The sequence below is a fragment of the Mytilus californianus genome, unplaced genomic scaffold (assembly GCF_021869535.1).
Source record: "Mytilus californianus isolate M0D057914Y unplaced genomic scaffold, xbMytCali1.0.p SCAF_15, whole genome shotgun sequence".
Taxonomy (NCBI): Eukaryota; Metazoa; Mollusca; class Bivalvia; order Mytilida; family Mytilidae; genus Mytilus; species Mytilus californianus.
In genome coordinates this window covers 6874670-6889921 of record NW_026262637.1, presented here as the reverse complement: position 1 = coordinate 6889921, position 15252 = coordinate 6874670, and the positions used below count along the sequence as shown (strand labels likewise).

The 15252-nt window shown below is 34.8% G+C and overlaps 1 protein-coding gene across 19 annotated transcripts in view; it reads right to left on the bottom strand.

Moving 5' to 3' along the window:
• Positions 1-15252, bottom strand: part of LOC127725285 (neurogenic locus Notch protein-like) — a 63256-nt gene that overhangs the window by 31251 nt on the left and 16753 nt on the right. For 6 of the 19 annotated variants that reach the window (XM_052232193.1, XM_052232189.1, XM_052232190.1 and 3 more), the window contains exons 11-21: positions 9227-9340; positions 8884-8997; positions 8389-8502; positions 7838-7951; positions 7288-7401; positions 6450-6563; positions 5898-6011; positions 5349-5462; positions 3410-3523; positions 633-746; positions 82-195 (exon numbers count right to left, since the gene is read on the bottom strand). In XM_052232193.1, the coding sequence (XP_052088153.1) occupies positions 82-195; positions 633-746; positions 3410-3523; positions 5349-5462; positions 5898-6011; positions 6450-6563; positions 7288-7401; positions 7838-7951; positions 8389-8502; positions 8884-8997; positions 9227-9340 (1254 nt within the window). Of the gene's footprint in view, positions 1-81; positions 196-632; positions 747-2020; positions 2096-3409; positions 3524-3959; positions 4074-5348; positions 5463-5897; positions 6012-6449; positions 6564-7287; positions 7402-7837; positions 7952-8388; positions 8503-8883; positions 8998-9226; positions 9341-10671; positions 10711-15252 lie in introns of all 19 variants that reach the window. The other 13 variants (XM_052232195.1, XM_052232200.1, XM_052232199.1 and 10 more) reach the window with 10 other exon arrangements.

Genomic DNA, 15252 nt, shown 5'->3' with positions numbered 1-15252 from the left:
GAATTAGATTTTGAAAATCAGTATTTCAACATTTCATTTTTCACTTGAGCTGTTAAATCTCGATGAATGAAAAAGACTTACTTATTTCACAATGAACTCCGTCATATCCAGGAACACATGCACATGTGTATCCATTCACATTATCTGTACAGCTACCTCCGTGCTCACATGGTCCTGATGCACATTCATTGATATCTGTAAAATTATACAAAACAAAAGATGTTTAATGGGAAGATGCAATCAACAAAAAAGCTCATCATAGATACTAGGATTGAAATTGTGTACGCCAGACGCACGTTTCGACTACAAAAGACTCATCAGTGACGCTCGAATCAAAAAAATTAAAAAGGCCAAATAAAGTACAAAGTTGTAAAGCATTTAGGACCCACAAATACTAAACGTTTTGCCAAGTACAGCTAAAGTAATCTATTCCTGGGATAGAAAATCCTTAGTATTTGGTCACCAAATCCTTTTTGAATCTTTAATTGTCTGTAACCATTCTTTAACTTCTCTAAATTAATCTTTCTGAATCAAATATAGAAATAAAGACTGAATTAGATTTTGAAAATCAGTCTTTCAACATTTCATTTTTCACTTGAGCTGATAATTCCCGCTGAATGAAAAAGACTTACTTATTTCACAGTGAACTCCATTATACCCTGGAGCACATGTGCAGGTGTATCCATTCACTTTATCAGTACAGCTACCCTCATTATCACAGGGTCCGGACGCACATTCATCAATATCTGTAAAGAACAAGATGATGTGTCTTTACAGAGCATTGCATATAGTAAAGGTGTTCCAATTGGTACCCTTCAAAAACTTATACGTAGTCAGACAATCAAGTTCCTTATGTGTACATATTCAAAATGACATCAAATTTTCATAGCAAGTAAAACATATTTTCTGACTGACATTTCGACAGAGGAAGCCTCACTTTGAGCTTGTACGCTTCCACCATATAAAGTACACATTATTATCAGCAGCAATAATGAGTCTTTTGTCATGGAAACTCACTATTACTCAATTTGTTATGTAACACAAATATTTTCAAATATTGCTTCATTTTGTTTTAAATGGGGGTGAAGAACCCTGTTGGAATCTGAAATGTTCCCGTTTTGTCTTACTTGTTTGACAGTTATTGTCTGTGTATCCATCAGCACATGTGCAGGTGTATGCGTTTATTCCATCAGTACATGTACCTCCATTCTGACATGGCTTTGGAGCACATTCGTCTATATCTGAATGTTATTGAAAAAGAAATGTTAGTTGTTTTATATGCAATGCATCAAGAGGTTCTGTCTTGTACATCTGCAATTAATGAATCAACTTATTTCATATTTTTGAACCTTAACCGAATTTCTATGAACTAAAGGCAAATCTGTGATGTACTCAGACCATATAGAAGAATATCACATTTCATTACAAATGATAAAATAAGATGACACTAATAGAAAACTTTCTTCTTACTTATTTCACAATGAACTCCGTCATATCCGGAAACACATGAACATGTGTATCCATTCACATTATCTGTACAGCTACCTCCGTTTTCACATGGTCCAGATGCACATTCATTGATATCTGTTAAATTATACAAAACAAAAGATGTTTAATGGGAAGATGCAATCAACAAAAAAGCTCATCATCGATGCCAGGATTGAAATTGTGTACGCAGACGCACGTTTTGACTATAAAAGACTCATCAGTGACGCTCGAATCCAAAAAGTTAAAAAGGCCAAATAAAGTACAAAGTTGTAGAGCATTTAGGACCCAAAAATCCTAAACGTTTTGCCAAATACAGCTAAAGTAATCTATTCCTTGGATAGAAAATCCTAAGTATTTGGCCAACAAATCCTTTTTGAACCTTACATTGTTTGTTACCATTTTTTAACTTCCTTAAGTTAAACTTTCTGAATTAAATATAAAAATAAGGACTGAATTAGATTTTGAAAATCAGTATTTCAACATTTCATTTTTCACTTGAGCTGTTAAATCTCGATGAATGAAAAAGACTTACTTATTTCACAATGAACTCCGTCATATCCAGGAACACATGCACATGTGTATCCATTCACATTATCTGTACAGCTACCTCCGTGCTCACATGGTCCTGATGCACATTCATTGATATCTGTTAAATTATACAAAACAAAAGATGTTTAATGGGAAGATGCAATCAACAAAAAAGCTCATCATAGATACTAGGATTGAAATTGTGTACGCCAGACGCACGTTTCGACTACAAAAGACTCATCAGTGACGCTCGAATCAAAAAAATTAAAAAGGCCAAATAAAGTACAAAATTGTAAAGCATTTAGGACCCACAAATCCTAAACGTTTTGCCAAGTACAGCTAAAGTAATATATTCCTGGGATAGAAAATCCTTAGTATTTGGTCACCAAATCCTTTTTGAATCTGTAATTGTCTGTAACTATTCTTTAACTTCTCGAAATTAATCTTTCTGAATGAAATATAGAAATAAAGACTGAATTAGATTTTGAAAATCAGTCTTTCAACATTTCATTTTTCACTTGAGCTGATAATTCCCGCTGAATGAAAAAGACTTACTTATTTCACAGTAAACTCCATTATACCCTGGAGCACATGTGCAGGTGTATCCATTCACTTTATCAGTACAGCTACCCTCATTATCACAGGGTCCGGACGCACATTCATCAATATCTGTAAAGAACAAGATGATGTGTCTTTACAGAGCATTGCATATAGTAAAGGTGTTCCAATTGGTACCCTTCAAAAACTTATACGTAGTCAGACAATCAAGTTCCTTATGTGTACATATTCAAAATGACATCAAATTTTCATAGCAAGTAAAACGTATTTTCTGACTGGCATTTCGACAGAGGAAGCCTCACTTTGAGCTTGTACGCTTCCACCATATAAAGTACACATTATTATCAGCAGCAATAATGAGTCTTTTGTCATGGAAACTCACTATTACTCAATTTGTTATGTAACACAAATATTTTCAAATATTGATTCATTTTGTTTTAAATGGGGGTGAAGAACCCTGTTGGAATCTGAAATGTTCCCGTTTTGTCTTACTTGTTTGACAGTTATTGTCTGTGTATCCATCAGCACATGTGCAGGTGTATGCGTTTATTCCATCAGTACATGTACCTCCATTCTGACATGGCTTTGGAGCACATTCGTCTATATCTGAATGTTATTGAAAAAGAAATGTTAGTTGTTTAATATGCAACGCATCAAGAGGTTCTGTCTTGTACATCTGCAATCAATGAATCAACTTATTTCATATTTTTGAACCTTAACCGAATTTCTATGAACTAAAGGCAAATCTGTGATGTACTCAGACCATATAGAAGAATATCACATTTCATTACAAATGATAAAATAAGATGACACTAATAGAAAACTTTCTTCTTACTTATTTCACAATGAACTCCGTCATATCCGGGAACACATGAACATGTGTATCCATTCACATTATCTGTACAGCTACCTCCGTTTTCACATGGTCCAGATGCACATTCATTGATATCTGTTAAATTATACAAAACAAAAGATGTTTAATGGGAAGATGCAATCAACAAAAAAGCTCATCATCGATGCCAGGATTGAAATTGTGTACGCAGACGCACGTTTTGACTATAAAAGACTCATCAGTGACGCTCGAATCCAAAAAGTTAAAAAGGCCAAATACAATACAAAGTTGTAGAGCATTTAGGACCCAAAAATCCTAAACGTTTTGCCAAATACAGCTAAAGTAATCTATTCCTTGGATAGAAAATCCTAAGTATTTGGCCAACAAATCCTTTTTGAACCTTATATTGTTTGTTACCATTTTTTAACTTCCTTAAGTTAAACTTTTTGAATTAAATATAAAAATAAGGACTGAATTAGATTTTGAAAATCAGTCTTTCAACATTTCATTTTTCACTTGAGCTGATAAATCTCGATGAATGAAAAAGACTTACTTATTTCACAATGAACTCCGTCATATCCAGGAACACATCCACATGTGTATCCATTCACATTATCTGTACAGCTACCTCCGTGCTCACATGGTCCTGATGCACATTCATTGATATCTGTTAAATTATACAAAACAAAAGATGTTTAATGGGAAGATGCAATCAACAAAAAAGCTCATCATAGATACTAGGATTGAAATTGTGTACGCCAGACGCACGTTTCGACTACAAAAGACTCATCAGTGACGCTCGAATCAAAAAAATTAAAAAGGCCAAATAAAGTACAAAGTTCTAGAGCATTTAGGACCCAAAAATCCTAAACGTTTTGCCAAGTACAGCTAAAGTAATCTATTCCTGGGATAGAAAATCCTTAGTATTTGGTCACCAAATCCTTTTTGAATCTTTAATTGTCTGTAACCATTCTTTAACTTCTCTAAGTTAAACTTTCTGAATGAAATATAGAAATAAAGACTGAATTAGATTTTGAAAATCAGTCTTTCAACATTTCATTTTTCACTTGAGCTGATAATTCCCGCTGAATGAAAAAGACTTACTTATTTCACAGTGAACTCCATTATACCCTGGAGCACATGTGCAGGTGTATCCATTCACTTTATCAGTACAGCTACCCTCATTATCACAGGGCGCGGACGCACATTCATCAATATCTGTAAAGAACAAGATGATGTGTCTTTACAGAGCATTGCATATAGTAAAGGTGTTCCAATTGGTACCCTTCAAAAACTTATACGTAGTCAGACAATCAAGTTCCTTATGTGTACATATTCAAAATAACATCAAAATTTCATAGCAAGTAAAACATATTTTATGACTGACATTTCGACAGAGGAAGCCTCACGTTGAGCTTGTACGATTCCACTATATAAAGTACACATTATTATCAGCAGCAATAATGAGTCTTTTGTCATGGAAACTCACTATTACTCAATTTGTTATGTAACTCAAATATTTTCAAATATTGCTTAATTTTGTTTTAAATAGGGGTGAAGAACCCTGTTGGAATCTGAAATGTTCCCGTTTTGTCTTACTTGTTTGACAGTTATTGTCTGTGTATCCATCAGCACATGTGCAGGTGTATGCGTTTATTCCATCAGTACATGTACCTCCATTCTGACATGGCTTTGGAGCACATTCGTCTATATCTGAATGTTATTGAAAAAGAAATGTTAGTTGTTTTATATGCAATGCATCAAGAGGTTCTGTCTTGTACATCTGCAATCAATGAATCAACTTATTTCATATTTTTGAACCTTAACTGAATTTCTATGAACTAAATGCAAATCTGTGATGTACTCAAACCATATAGAAGAATATCACATTTCATTACAAATGATAAAATAAGATGACACTAATAGAAAAATTTCTCCTTACTTATTTCACAATGAACTCCGTCATATCCGGGAACACATGAACATGTGTATCCATTCACATTATCTGTACAGCTACCTCCGTTTTCACATGGTCCAGATGCACATTCATTGATATCTGTAAAATTATACAAAACAAAAGATGTTTAATGGGAAGAGCAATCAACAAAAAAGCTCATCATCGATGCCAGGATTGAAATTGTGTACGCAGACGCACGTTGCGACTACAAAAGACTCATCAGTGACGCTCGAATCAAAAAAGTTAAAAAGGCCAAATACAGTACAAAGTTGTAGAGCATTCAGGACCCCAAAATTCTAAACGTTTTGCCAAATACAGCTAAAGTAATCTATTCCTTGGATAGAAAATCCTAAGTATTTGGCCAACAAATCCTTTTTGAACCTTACATTGTTTGTTACCATTTTTTAACTTCCTTAAGTTAAACTTTCCGAATTAAATATAAAAATAAGGACTGAATTAGATTTTGAAAATCAGTCTTTCAACATTTCATTTTTCACTTGAGCTGATAAATCTCGATGAATGAAAAAGACTTACTTATTTCACAATGAACTCCGTCATATCCAGGAACACATGCACATGTGTATTCATTCACATTATCTGTACAGCTACCTCCGTGCTCACATGGTCCTGATGCACATTCATTGATATCTGTTAAATTATACAAAACAAAAGATGTTTAATTGGAAGATGCAATCAACAAAAAAGCTCATCATAGATACTAGGATTGAAATTGTGTACGCCAGACGCACGTTTCGACTACAAAAGACTCATCAGTGACGCTCGAATCAAAAAAATTAAAAAGGCCAAATAAAGTACAAAGTTGTAGAGCATTTAGGACCCACAAATCCTAAACGTTTTGCCAAATACAGCTAAAGTAATCTATTCCTGGGATACAAAAATCCTTAGTATTTGGTCACCAAATCCTTTTTGAATCTTTAATTGTCTGTAACCATTCTTTAACTTCCCCTAAGTTAAACTTTCTGAATGAAATATAGAAATATAGACTGAATTAGATTTTAAAATCAGTCTTTCAACATTTCATTTTTCACTTGAGCTGATAATTCCCGCTGAATGAAAAAGACTTACTTATTTCACAGTGAACTCCATTATACCCTGGAGCACATGTGCAGGTGTATCCATTCACTTTATCAGTACAGCTACCCTCATTATCACAGGGTCCGGACGCACATTCATCAATATCTGTAAAGAACAAGATGATGTGTCTTTACAGAGCATTGCATATAGTAAAGGTGTTCCAATTGGTACCCTTCAAAAACTTATACATAGTCAGACAATCAAGTTCCTTATGTGTACATATTCAAAATAACATCAAAATTTCATAGCAAGTAAAACATATTTTATGACTGACATTTCGACAGAGGAAGCCTCACGTTGAGCTTGTACGATTCCACTATATAAAGTACACATTATTATCAGCAGCAATAATGAGTCTTTTGTCATGGAAACTCACTATTACTCAATTTGTTATGCAACACAAATATTTTCAAACATTGCTTCATTTTGTTTTAAATGGGGGTGAAGAACCCTGTTGCAATCTGAAATGTTCCCGTTTTGTCTTACTTGTTTGACAGTTATTGTCTGTGTATCCATCAGCACATGTGCAGGTGTATGCGTTTATTCCATCAGTACATGTACCTCCATTCTGACATGGCTTTGGAGCACATTCGTCTATATCTGAATGTTATTGAAAAAGAAATGTTAGTTGTTTTATATGCAATGCATCAAGAGGTTCTGTCTTGTACATCTGCAATCAATGAATCAACTTATTTCATATTTTTGAACCTTAACCGAATTTCTATGAACTAAAGGCAAATCTGTGATGTACTCAAACCATACAGAAGAATATCACATTTCATTACAAATGATAAAATAAGATGACACTAATAGAAAACTTTCTCCTTACTTATTTCACAATGAACTCCGTCATATCCGGGAACACATGAACATGTGTATCCATTCACATTATCTGTACAGCTACCTCCGTTTTCACATGGTCCAGATGCACATTCATTGATATCTGTTAAATTATACAAAACAAAAGATGTTTAATGGGAAGATGCAATCAACAAAAAAGCTCATCATCGATGCCAGGATTGAAATTGTGTACGCAGACGCACGTTGCGACTACAAAAGACTCATCAATGACGCTCGAATCAAAAAAGTTAAAAAGGCCAAATACAGTACAAAGTTGTAGAGCATTTAGGACCCCAAAATTCTAAACGTTTTGCCAAATACAGCTAAAGTAATCTATTCCTTGGATAGAAAATCCTAAGTATTTGGCCAACAAATCCTTTTTTAACCTTACATTGTTTGTTACCATTTTTTAACTTCCTTAAGTTAAACTTTCCGAATTAAATATAAAAATAAGGACTGAATTAGATTTTGAAAATCAGTATTTCAACATTTCATTTTTCACTTGAGCTGATAAATCTCGATGAATGAAAAAGACTTACTTATTTCACAATGAACTCCGTCATATCCAGGAACACATGCACATGTGTATCCATTCACATTATCTGTACAGCTACCTCCGTGCTCACATGGTCCTGATGCACATTCATTGATATCTGTTAAATTATACAAAACAAAAGATGTTTAATTGGAAGATGCAATCAACAAAAAAGCTCATCATAGATACTAGGATTGAAATTGTGTACGCCAGACGCACGTTTCGACTACAAAAGACTCATCAGTGACGCTCGAATCAAAAAAATTAAAAAGGCCAAATAAAGTACAAAGTTGTAGAGCATTTAGGACCCACAAATCCTAAACGTTTTGCCAAATACAGCTAAAGTAATCTATTCCTGGGATACAAAAATCCTTAGTATTTGGTCACCAAATCCTTTTTGAATCTTTAATTGTCTGTAACCATTCTTTAACTTCTCTAAGTTAATCTTTCTGAATGAAATATAGAAATATAGACTGAATTAGATTTTAAAATCAGTCTTTCAACATTTCATTTTTCACTTGAGCTGATAATTCCCGCTGAATGAAAAAGACTTACTTATTTCACAGTGAACTCCATTATACCCTGGAGCACATGTGCAGGTGTATCCATTCACTTTATCAGTACAGCTACCCTCATTATCACAGGGTGCGGACGCACATTCATCAATATCTGTAAAGAACAAGATGATGTGTCTTTACAGAGCATTGCATATAGTAAAGGTGTTCCAATTGGTACCCTTCAAAAACTTATACGTAGTCAGACAATCAAGTTCCTTATGTGTACATATTCAAAATGACATCAAAATTTCATAGCAAGTAAAACATATTTTCTGACTGGCATTTCGACAGAGGAAGCCTCACTTTGAGCTTGTACGCTTCCACAATATAAAGTACACATTATTATCAGCAGCAATAATGAGTCTTTTGTCATGGAAACTCACTATTACTCAATTTGTTATGTAACACAAATATTTTCAAATATTGCTTCATTTTGTTTTAAATGGGGGTGAAGAACCCTGTTGGAATCTGAAATGTTCCCGTTTTGTCTTACTTGTTTGACAGTTATTGTCTGTGTATCCATCAGCACATGTGCAGGTGTATGCGTTTATTCCATCAGTACATGCACCTCCATTCTGACATGGCTTTGGAGCACATTCGTCTATATCTGAATGTTATTGAAAAAGAAATGTTAGTTGTTTTATATGCAATGCATCAAGAGGTTCTGTCTTGTACATCTGCAATCAATGAATCAACTTATTTCATATTTTTGAACCTTAACCGAATTTCTATGAACTAAAGGCAAATCTGTGATGTACTCAGACCATATAGAAGAATATCACATTTCATTACAAATGATAAAATAAGATGACACTAATTGAAAACTTTCTTCTTACTTATCTCACAATGAACTCCGTCATATCCGGGAACACATGAACATGTGTATCCATTCACATTATCTGTACAGCTACCTCCGTTTTCACATGGTCCAGATGCACATTCATTGATATCTGTTAAATTATACAAAACAAAAGATGTTTAATGGGAAGATGCAATCAACAAAAAAGCTCATCATAGATACTAGGATTGAAATTGTGTACGCCAGACGCACGTTTCGACTACAAAAGACTCATCAGTGACGCTCGAATCAAAAAAATTAAAAAAGGCCAAATAAAGTACAAAGTTGTAGAGCATTTAGGACCCAAAAATCCTAAACGTTTTGCCAAGTACAGCTAAAGTAATCTATTCCTGGGATAGAAAATCCTAAGTATTTGGTCACTAAATCCTTTTTGAATCTTTAATTGTCTGTAACCATTCTTTAACCTCCCCTAAGTTAAACTTTCTGAATGAAATATAGAAATATAGACTGAATTAGATTTTGAAAATCAGTCTTTCAACATTTCATTTTTCACTTGAGCTGATATTTCCCGCTGAATGAAAAAGACTTACTTATTTCGCAGTGAACTCCATTATACCCTGGAGCACATGTGCAGGTGTATCCATTCACTTTATCAGTACAGCTACCCTCATTATCACAGGGTGCGGACGCACATTCATCAATATCTGTAAAGAACAAGATGATGTGTCTTTACAGAGCATTGCATATAGTAAAGGTGTTCCAATTGGTACCCTTCAAAAACTTATACGTAGTCAGACAATCAAGTTCCTTATGTGTACATTATCAAAATGACATCAAAATTCCAAAGCAACTAAAACATATTTTCTGACTTACATTTCGACAGAGGAAGCCTCACGTTGAGCTTGTACGCTTCCACCATATAAAATACACATTATTATCAGCAGCAATAATGAGTATTTTGTCATAGAAACTCACTATTACTCAATCTGTTATGTTACACAAATATTTTCAAATATTGCTTCATTTTGTTTTAAATGGGGATGAAGAACCCGGTTGGAATCTAAAATGTTCCCGTTTTGTCTTACTTGTTTGACAGTTTATGTCTGTGTATCCATCAGGACATGTGCAGGTGTATGCGTTTATTCCATCAGTACATGTACCTCCATTCTATATCTGAATGTTATGGAAAAAGAAATGTTAGTTGTTTCATATGCAATGCTTTGCATCAAGAGGTTCTGTCCTGTACATCTGCAATCAATGAATCAACTTATTTCATATTTTTGAACCCTTACCGAATTTCTATGAACTAAAGGCAAATCTGTGATGTACTCAAACCATATAGAAGAATATCACATTTCATTACAAATAATAAAATAAGATGACGCTAATAGAAAACTTTCTTCTTACTTATTTCACAATGAACTCCGTCATATCCGGGAAGACATGCACATGTGTATCCATTCACATTATCTGTACAACTACCTCCGTGTTCACATGGTCCAGATGCACATTCATTGATATCTGTTAAATTATACAAAACAAAAGATGTATAATCGGAAGATGCAATCAACAAAAAAGCTCATCATAGATACTAGGATTGAAATTGTGTACGCCAGACGCACGTTTCTGCTACAAATAAAGGCAACTGTAGTATACCGCTGTTCGAAACTCATAAATCGATAGAGATAAAAACAAATCCGGGTTACAAACTAAAACTGAGGGAAACGCATCAAATATAAGAGGAGAACAACGACTCAACAAAAACACAACATTAAAATGTAACACACACAGAAACGATCTATAATATAACAATGGCCATTTTCCTGACTTAGTACAGACAATTTTAAGAAAAAAATGGTGGGTTGAACCTGGTTTTGTGGCATGCCAAACCTCCAGCTTTAATGGCAACGTCAAACACAACACCAAAACGACAACATCACATGACAGGACCACAATACAAATAAATGGGAGAACATATAGGACAAAGAAACACACGAATAATAGCTAACAAAAGGTACTAGGCTTAAAATTCAATACGCCAGACGTGCGTCTTGTCCACACAAGACCATCCAGTGACGCTCAGATGAAAAAAGCTTGAAAGCCAAAACAAGTACAAAGCCAAAGAGCACCGAGGACCAAAACTTCCAAAATAATGCGCCTAACACGGCCAGGGTTTTCTGCCTGCGACAAGAACATCCTTATTATTTAGAATAATTTATAATTTTGCAAACAGTAAATTTTATAAAATGACTATATTGTAGCGATTTTAGTTTGACAGTTTAATTTGTTATTATTCAAAATGTCTTTCTTTTAATAAATTTGAGTTAAATTACATTTCAATAGGGCACCGCCCGCTATTTTATTTATCTGAACGGTGGCTATACTTATTTAAATTCACCGCCCGGTATCTTTAGAACCGCCCGGTACCCCATCTTTGGAACCGTCGGGGTACCGCCTGTAATTATGTATATAAGGGGAAGCGAGAGAGATCAGAAAAAAGAAGAGATAGATAGCTAGTTAGAAGAGTTGAGAGGATAGTTAGAGAACGAGAGGACAGTGATATTGTGTTAGTGAAATCAGGATTATTGTTAAGCTGTTTTATTATGTTAAACTGATATTATACATGTAACAGATTACATTGTGATTTGAATTGAGACTTTGTGTTGTGATTTGTTTTCTTTGTGCCATTTGAACATGGATTTTACGTAATTTACGCTACCTCAAAATAACACATCGACAAACAAGAATCCATAAAAAAAACGACAACGCTACAAATGGTGGCAGCGGTGGGATCGCCATACACAAAGTTTTATATATTCGTAATGAGGATAATTGTTGGAATATCAGTGAGATTTAAACTATTTGGATACATGTTAGAATTTTCAGTACAAGTTGTGTTTTATAATTAGTGGAGATGGATCGAAATAGAACTGACTATAATATTTATCCAATGGATTTTACGAACGTTGGAGAAGAGCAGACTGTTTCTGGAGAACAAAACTTTAGGAACAGAAGTCCGTATTCACCAGGATTATTTTCACCATCTCAAGAATTCCAAGGGGTACCCGATTCCATTCCAAGGACACCGGGAGATTCCAGAACCGCACACCGGACGGTCCCTGGAACCCCATTGCCGACGGTGCCGACAACTAACATGTGGGGTGGTTTCGGCAGTAGCAATAATTGGAAGGATGAATCTTTTATTTCGAGCACACCGATGTCTGATATGAACCAGAGACAACAAAATGCTAATACAGCCGGAACTGATCATAAATGGAAGAAATTCGTTCTTAGATGGATTTGGTTTATCTTAAGTTTGATACTTGTGATCGGATGGTTTTCTGTAACATTTCCTTTTCATGACATTGTTTGTTGGCTGAAGCAAAATGTTATACTATTTGTAGTTACTATACTGATAACATTTCTAGTTTCAGTAATTGTGAAGTTATTCATAGATGAAACCTCAAGACGTTTAAAACACTTTGACAACCAAAATGAAGACAGAAGAAGGCCAACCGATACCGTATGTCAGAAATTAAACTTCGACCAGAACATTCCACATATTAGAGACAATGCAAAGACTGTACCGGTGAACTCATCATCACCTTTGCAAGTTAACCGATCCGAAGTTCAGGTGAAGAGAACATTTAGTGGCAGTAACGATGATGTGCTAGCAGACTTTTTACGATACTTTGAAAACATTGCGACACTAAATGCGTGGAATGAAGAAAGAAAAAGGTTAGTGTTCTTTACTACCTTACGAGGACAGGCAGAAACATACGTACACGGATTGTCTTCAGATATCCAAATGAGATAGGAGAGTTTAATAAATAAGATGGAGTTACGGTTTGGACATTCAAACATGAAAGAAAGCTACCTTGCAGAGGCAAAACTAAGAAGAAGGAAACCTGGTGAATCGTTTAGAGATTTGGGTCAATCTATTGAAGATTTGTACAGGCGCGCATACCCATCTCATCCAGAACTTGTCCAGGAAAATAGTATCAGATCGTTTCTTGACGCTTGCGGCGAGTCAGAGGAGTTCCGCATGTTCATACGGCGAACTAAGCCTAGGACACTTCAGGAAGCTGTCTCAAGTGCCATGCAAGAAGAATGTATACGAATTAATGAAGGAAATGTGAATAAGGTTAACAGGCGAAATAATGTATATACAGTGGAAAAAGAAAGTGATGTTCATGAACCGATTTCAAAGAAGAACAATTATTCAGAAAGTCCTATGAACAACCGAAGATATCAAAACAAAAGATATAGACAGTGTACGAATTGTGGAAAAAGAGGACACACAAGAGAGTACTGTTGGTGTAAGACACATGCAACCAATCAGAACATGCCAAATCAGACGGTACCAGATGAATACACCGCCCAGAATAGTGGTGGTACCGTCCAGCAGTTAAACAACAACCGGTCGGAGCAATAGGCCCTGCTCCGACCGACGGTACCTGGTGGCCTAGCAGAAGTTTAAAGGAGTGTACCTTGGGTAAACGGAGGACGACACGTTCCACTCAAACTGAGGGGAGTGATATGGAGCTTGACTTGGATCACATAATAGACCAAGATTTAACTTCGGAGTATCACATAACACCTAAGCAGTTGAGTGATGGTGCGTTTGTTTATCTGCGAGAGGAACACATAGATAATGAATTATTGTCAGATGATATTGGACAAAATAACGTAGCTGTGTTAACGAAAATATCTGGAAAAGTCGGTATGATGGTAGATGGTCAAATAGAAGGATCAGTAATTACTTGGAAGATCGATACCGGTGCAAGATGTACTTTCATAACAGAAAAATGCTACAGAAATATTTTGCCTGATAGTAAACATATGCTAAGACCAGTGGATACCAGGTTCGTCACAGCTAGTGGTGGTGATTTGAAAGTGTTAGGATCTGCTGTTATAACTTTATTATGCATGTTGCAGTGAACCTATAAAATTGACTTGAGTTGAGCTATATTGATCGTGTTTAGGATTATGTAACTGTACAGTGGTTAACCTAGTTTTGTTTACTACATTGAAATAGGAATTTCAATTGCTAGTTGGGGGGATTGTAGCGATTTTAGTTTGACAGTTTAATTTGTTATTATTCAAAATGTCTTTCTTTTAATAAATTTGAGTTAAATTACATTTCAATAGGGCACCGCCCGCTATTTTATTTATCTGAACGGTGGCTATACTTATTTAAATTCACCGCCCGGTATCTTTAGAACCGCCCGGTACCCCATCTTTGGAACCGTCGGGGTACCGCCTGTAATTATGTATATAAGGGGAAGCGAGAGAGATCAGAAAAAAGAAGAGATAGATAGCTAGTTAGAAGAGTTGAGAGGATAGTTAGAGAACGAGAGGACAGTGATATTGTTATAGTGAAATCAGGATTATTGTTAAGCTGTTTTATTATGTTAAACTGATATTATACATGTAACAGATTACATTGTGATTTGAATTGAGACTTTGTGTTGTGGTTTGTTTTCTTTGTGCCATTTGAACATGGATTTTACGTAATTTACGCTACCTCAAAATAACACATCGACAAACAAGAATCCATAAAAAAAACGACAACGCTACAATATAATAGATATACATGATAAAACCGAAGTGGGGACTACCTACAGAATAAAAACGGATACATTACATAAACCACTTAATCCAACATATAAAAATACACAGCCGAGTTAGCCAAAGCATCAACGCACAAAGTGACGTCACATTTGAAATTCTGAAAAAACACACAAAGTGACGTCACATTTGAATTTGTAAATATATTTCCCAAAAATAAGATAGGATTAGGATCGATTCAAGATTAGATTTGTAATACTGACATTACATTTATTAATAACAATGAAAATTACAATACTTATTAATATTAAATTGTGGTAGTAATAAGATAATTAATTGTATTATCTAGCTATGTCGGTGTTTCTTCTGAATCAAACTGTAAACCAAATATATCGTATAAATTTCGTTGAACCAAACTAAAATCTAATAAATAAAGGGGGTTATTAATAATCTTTACCATAACACACGAATATAACAGAAAAGACGTCAAGA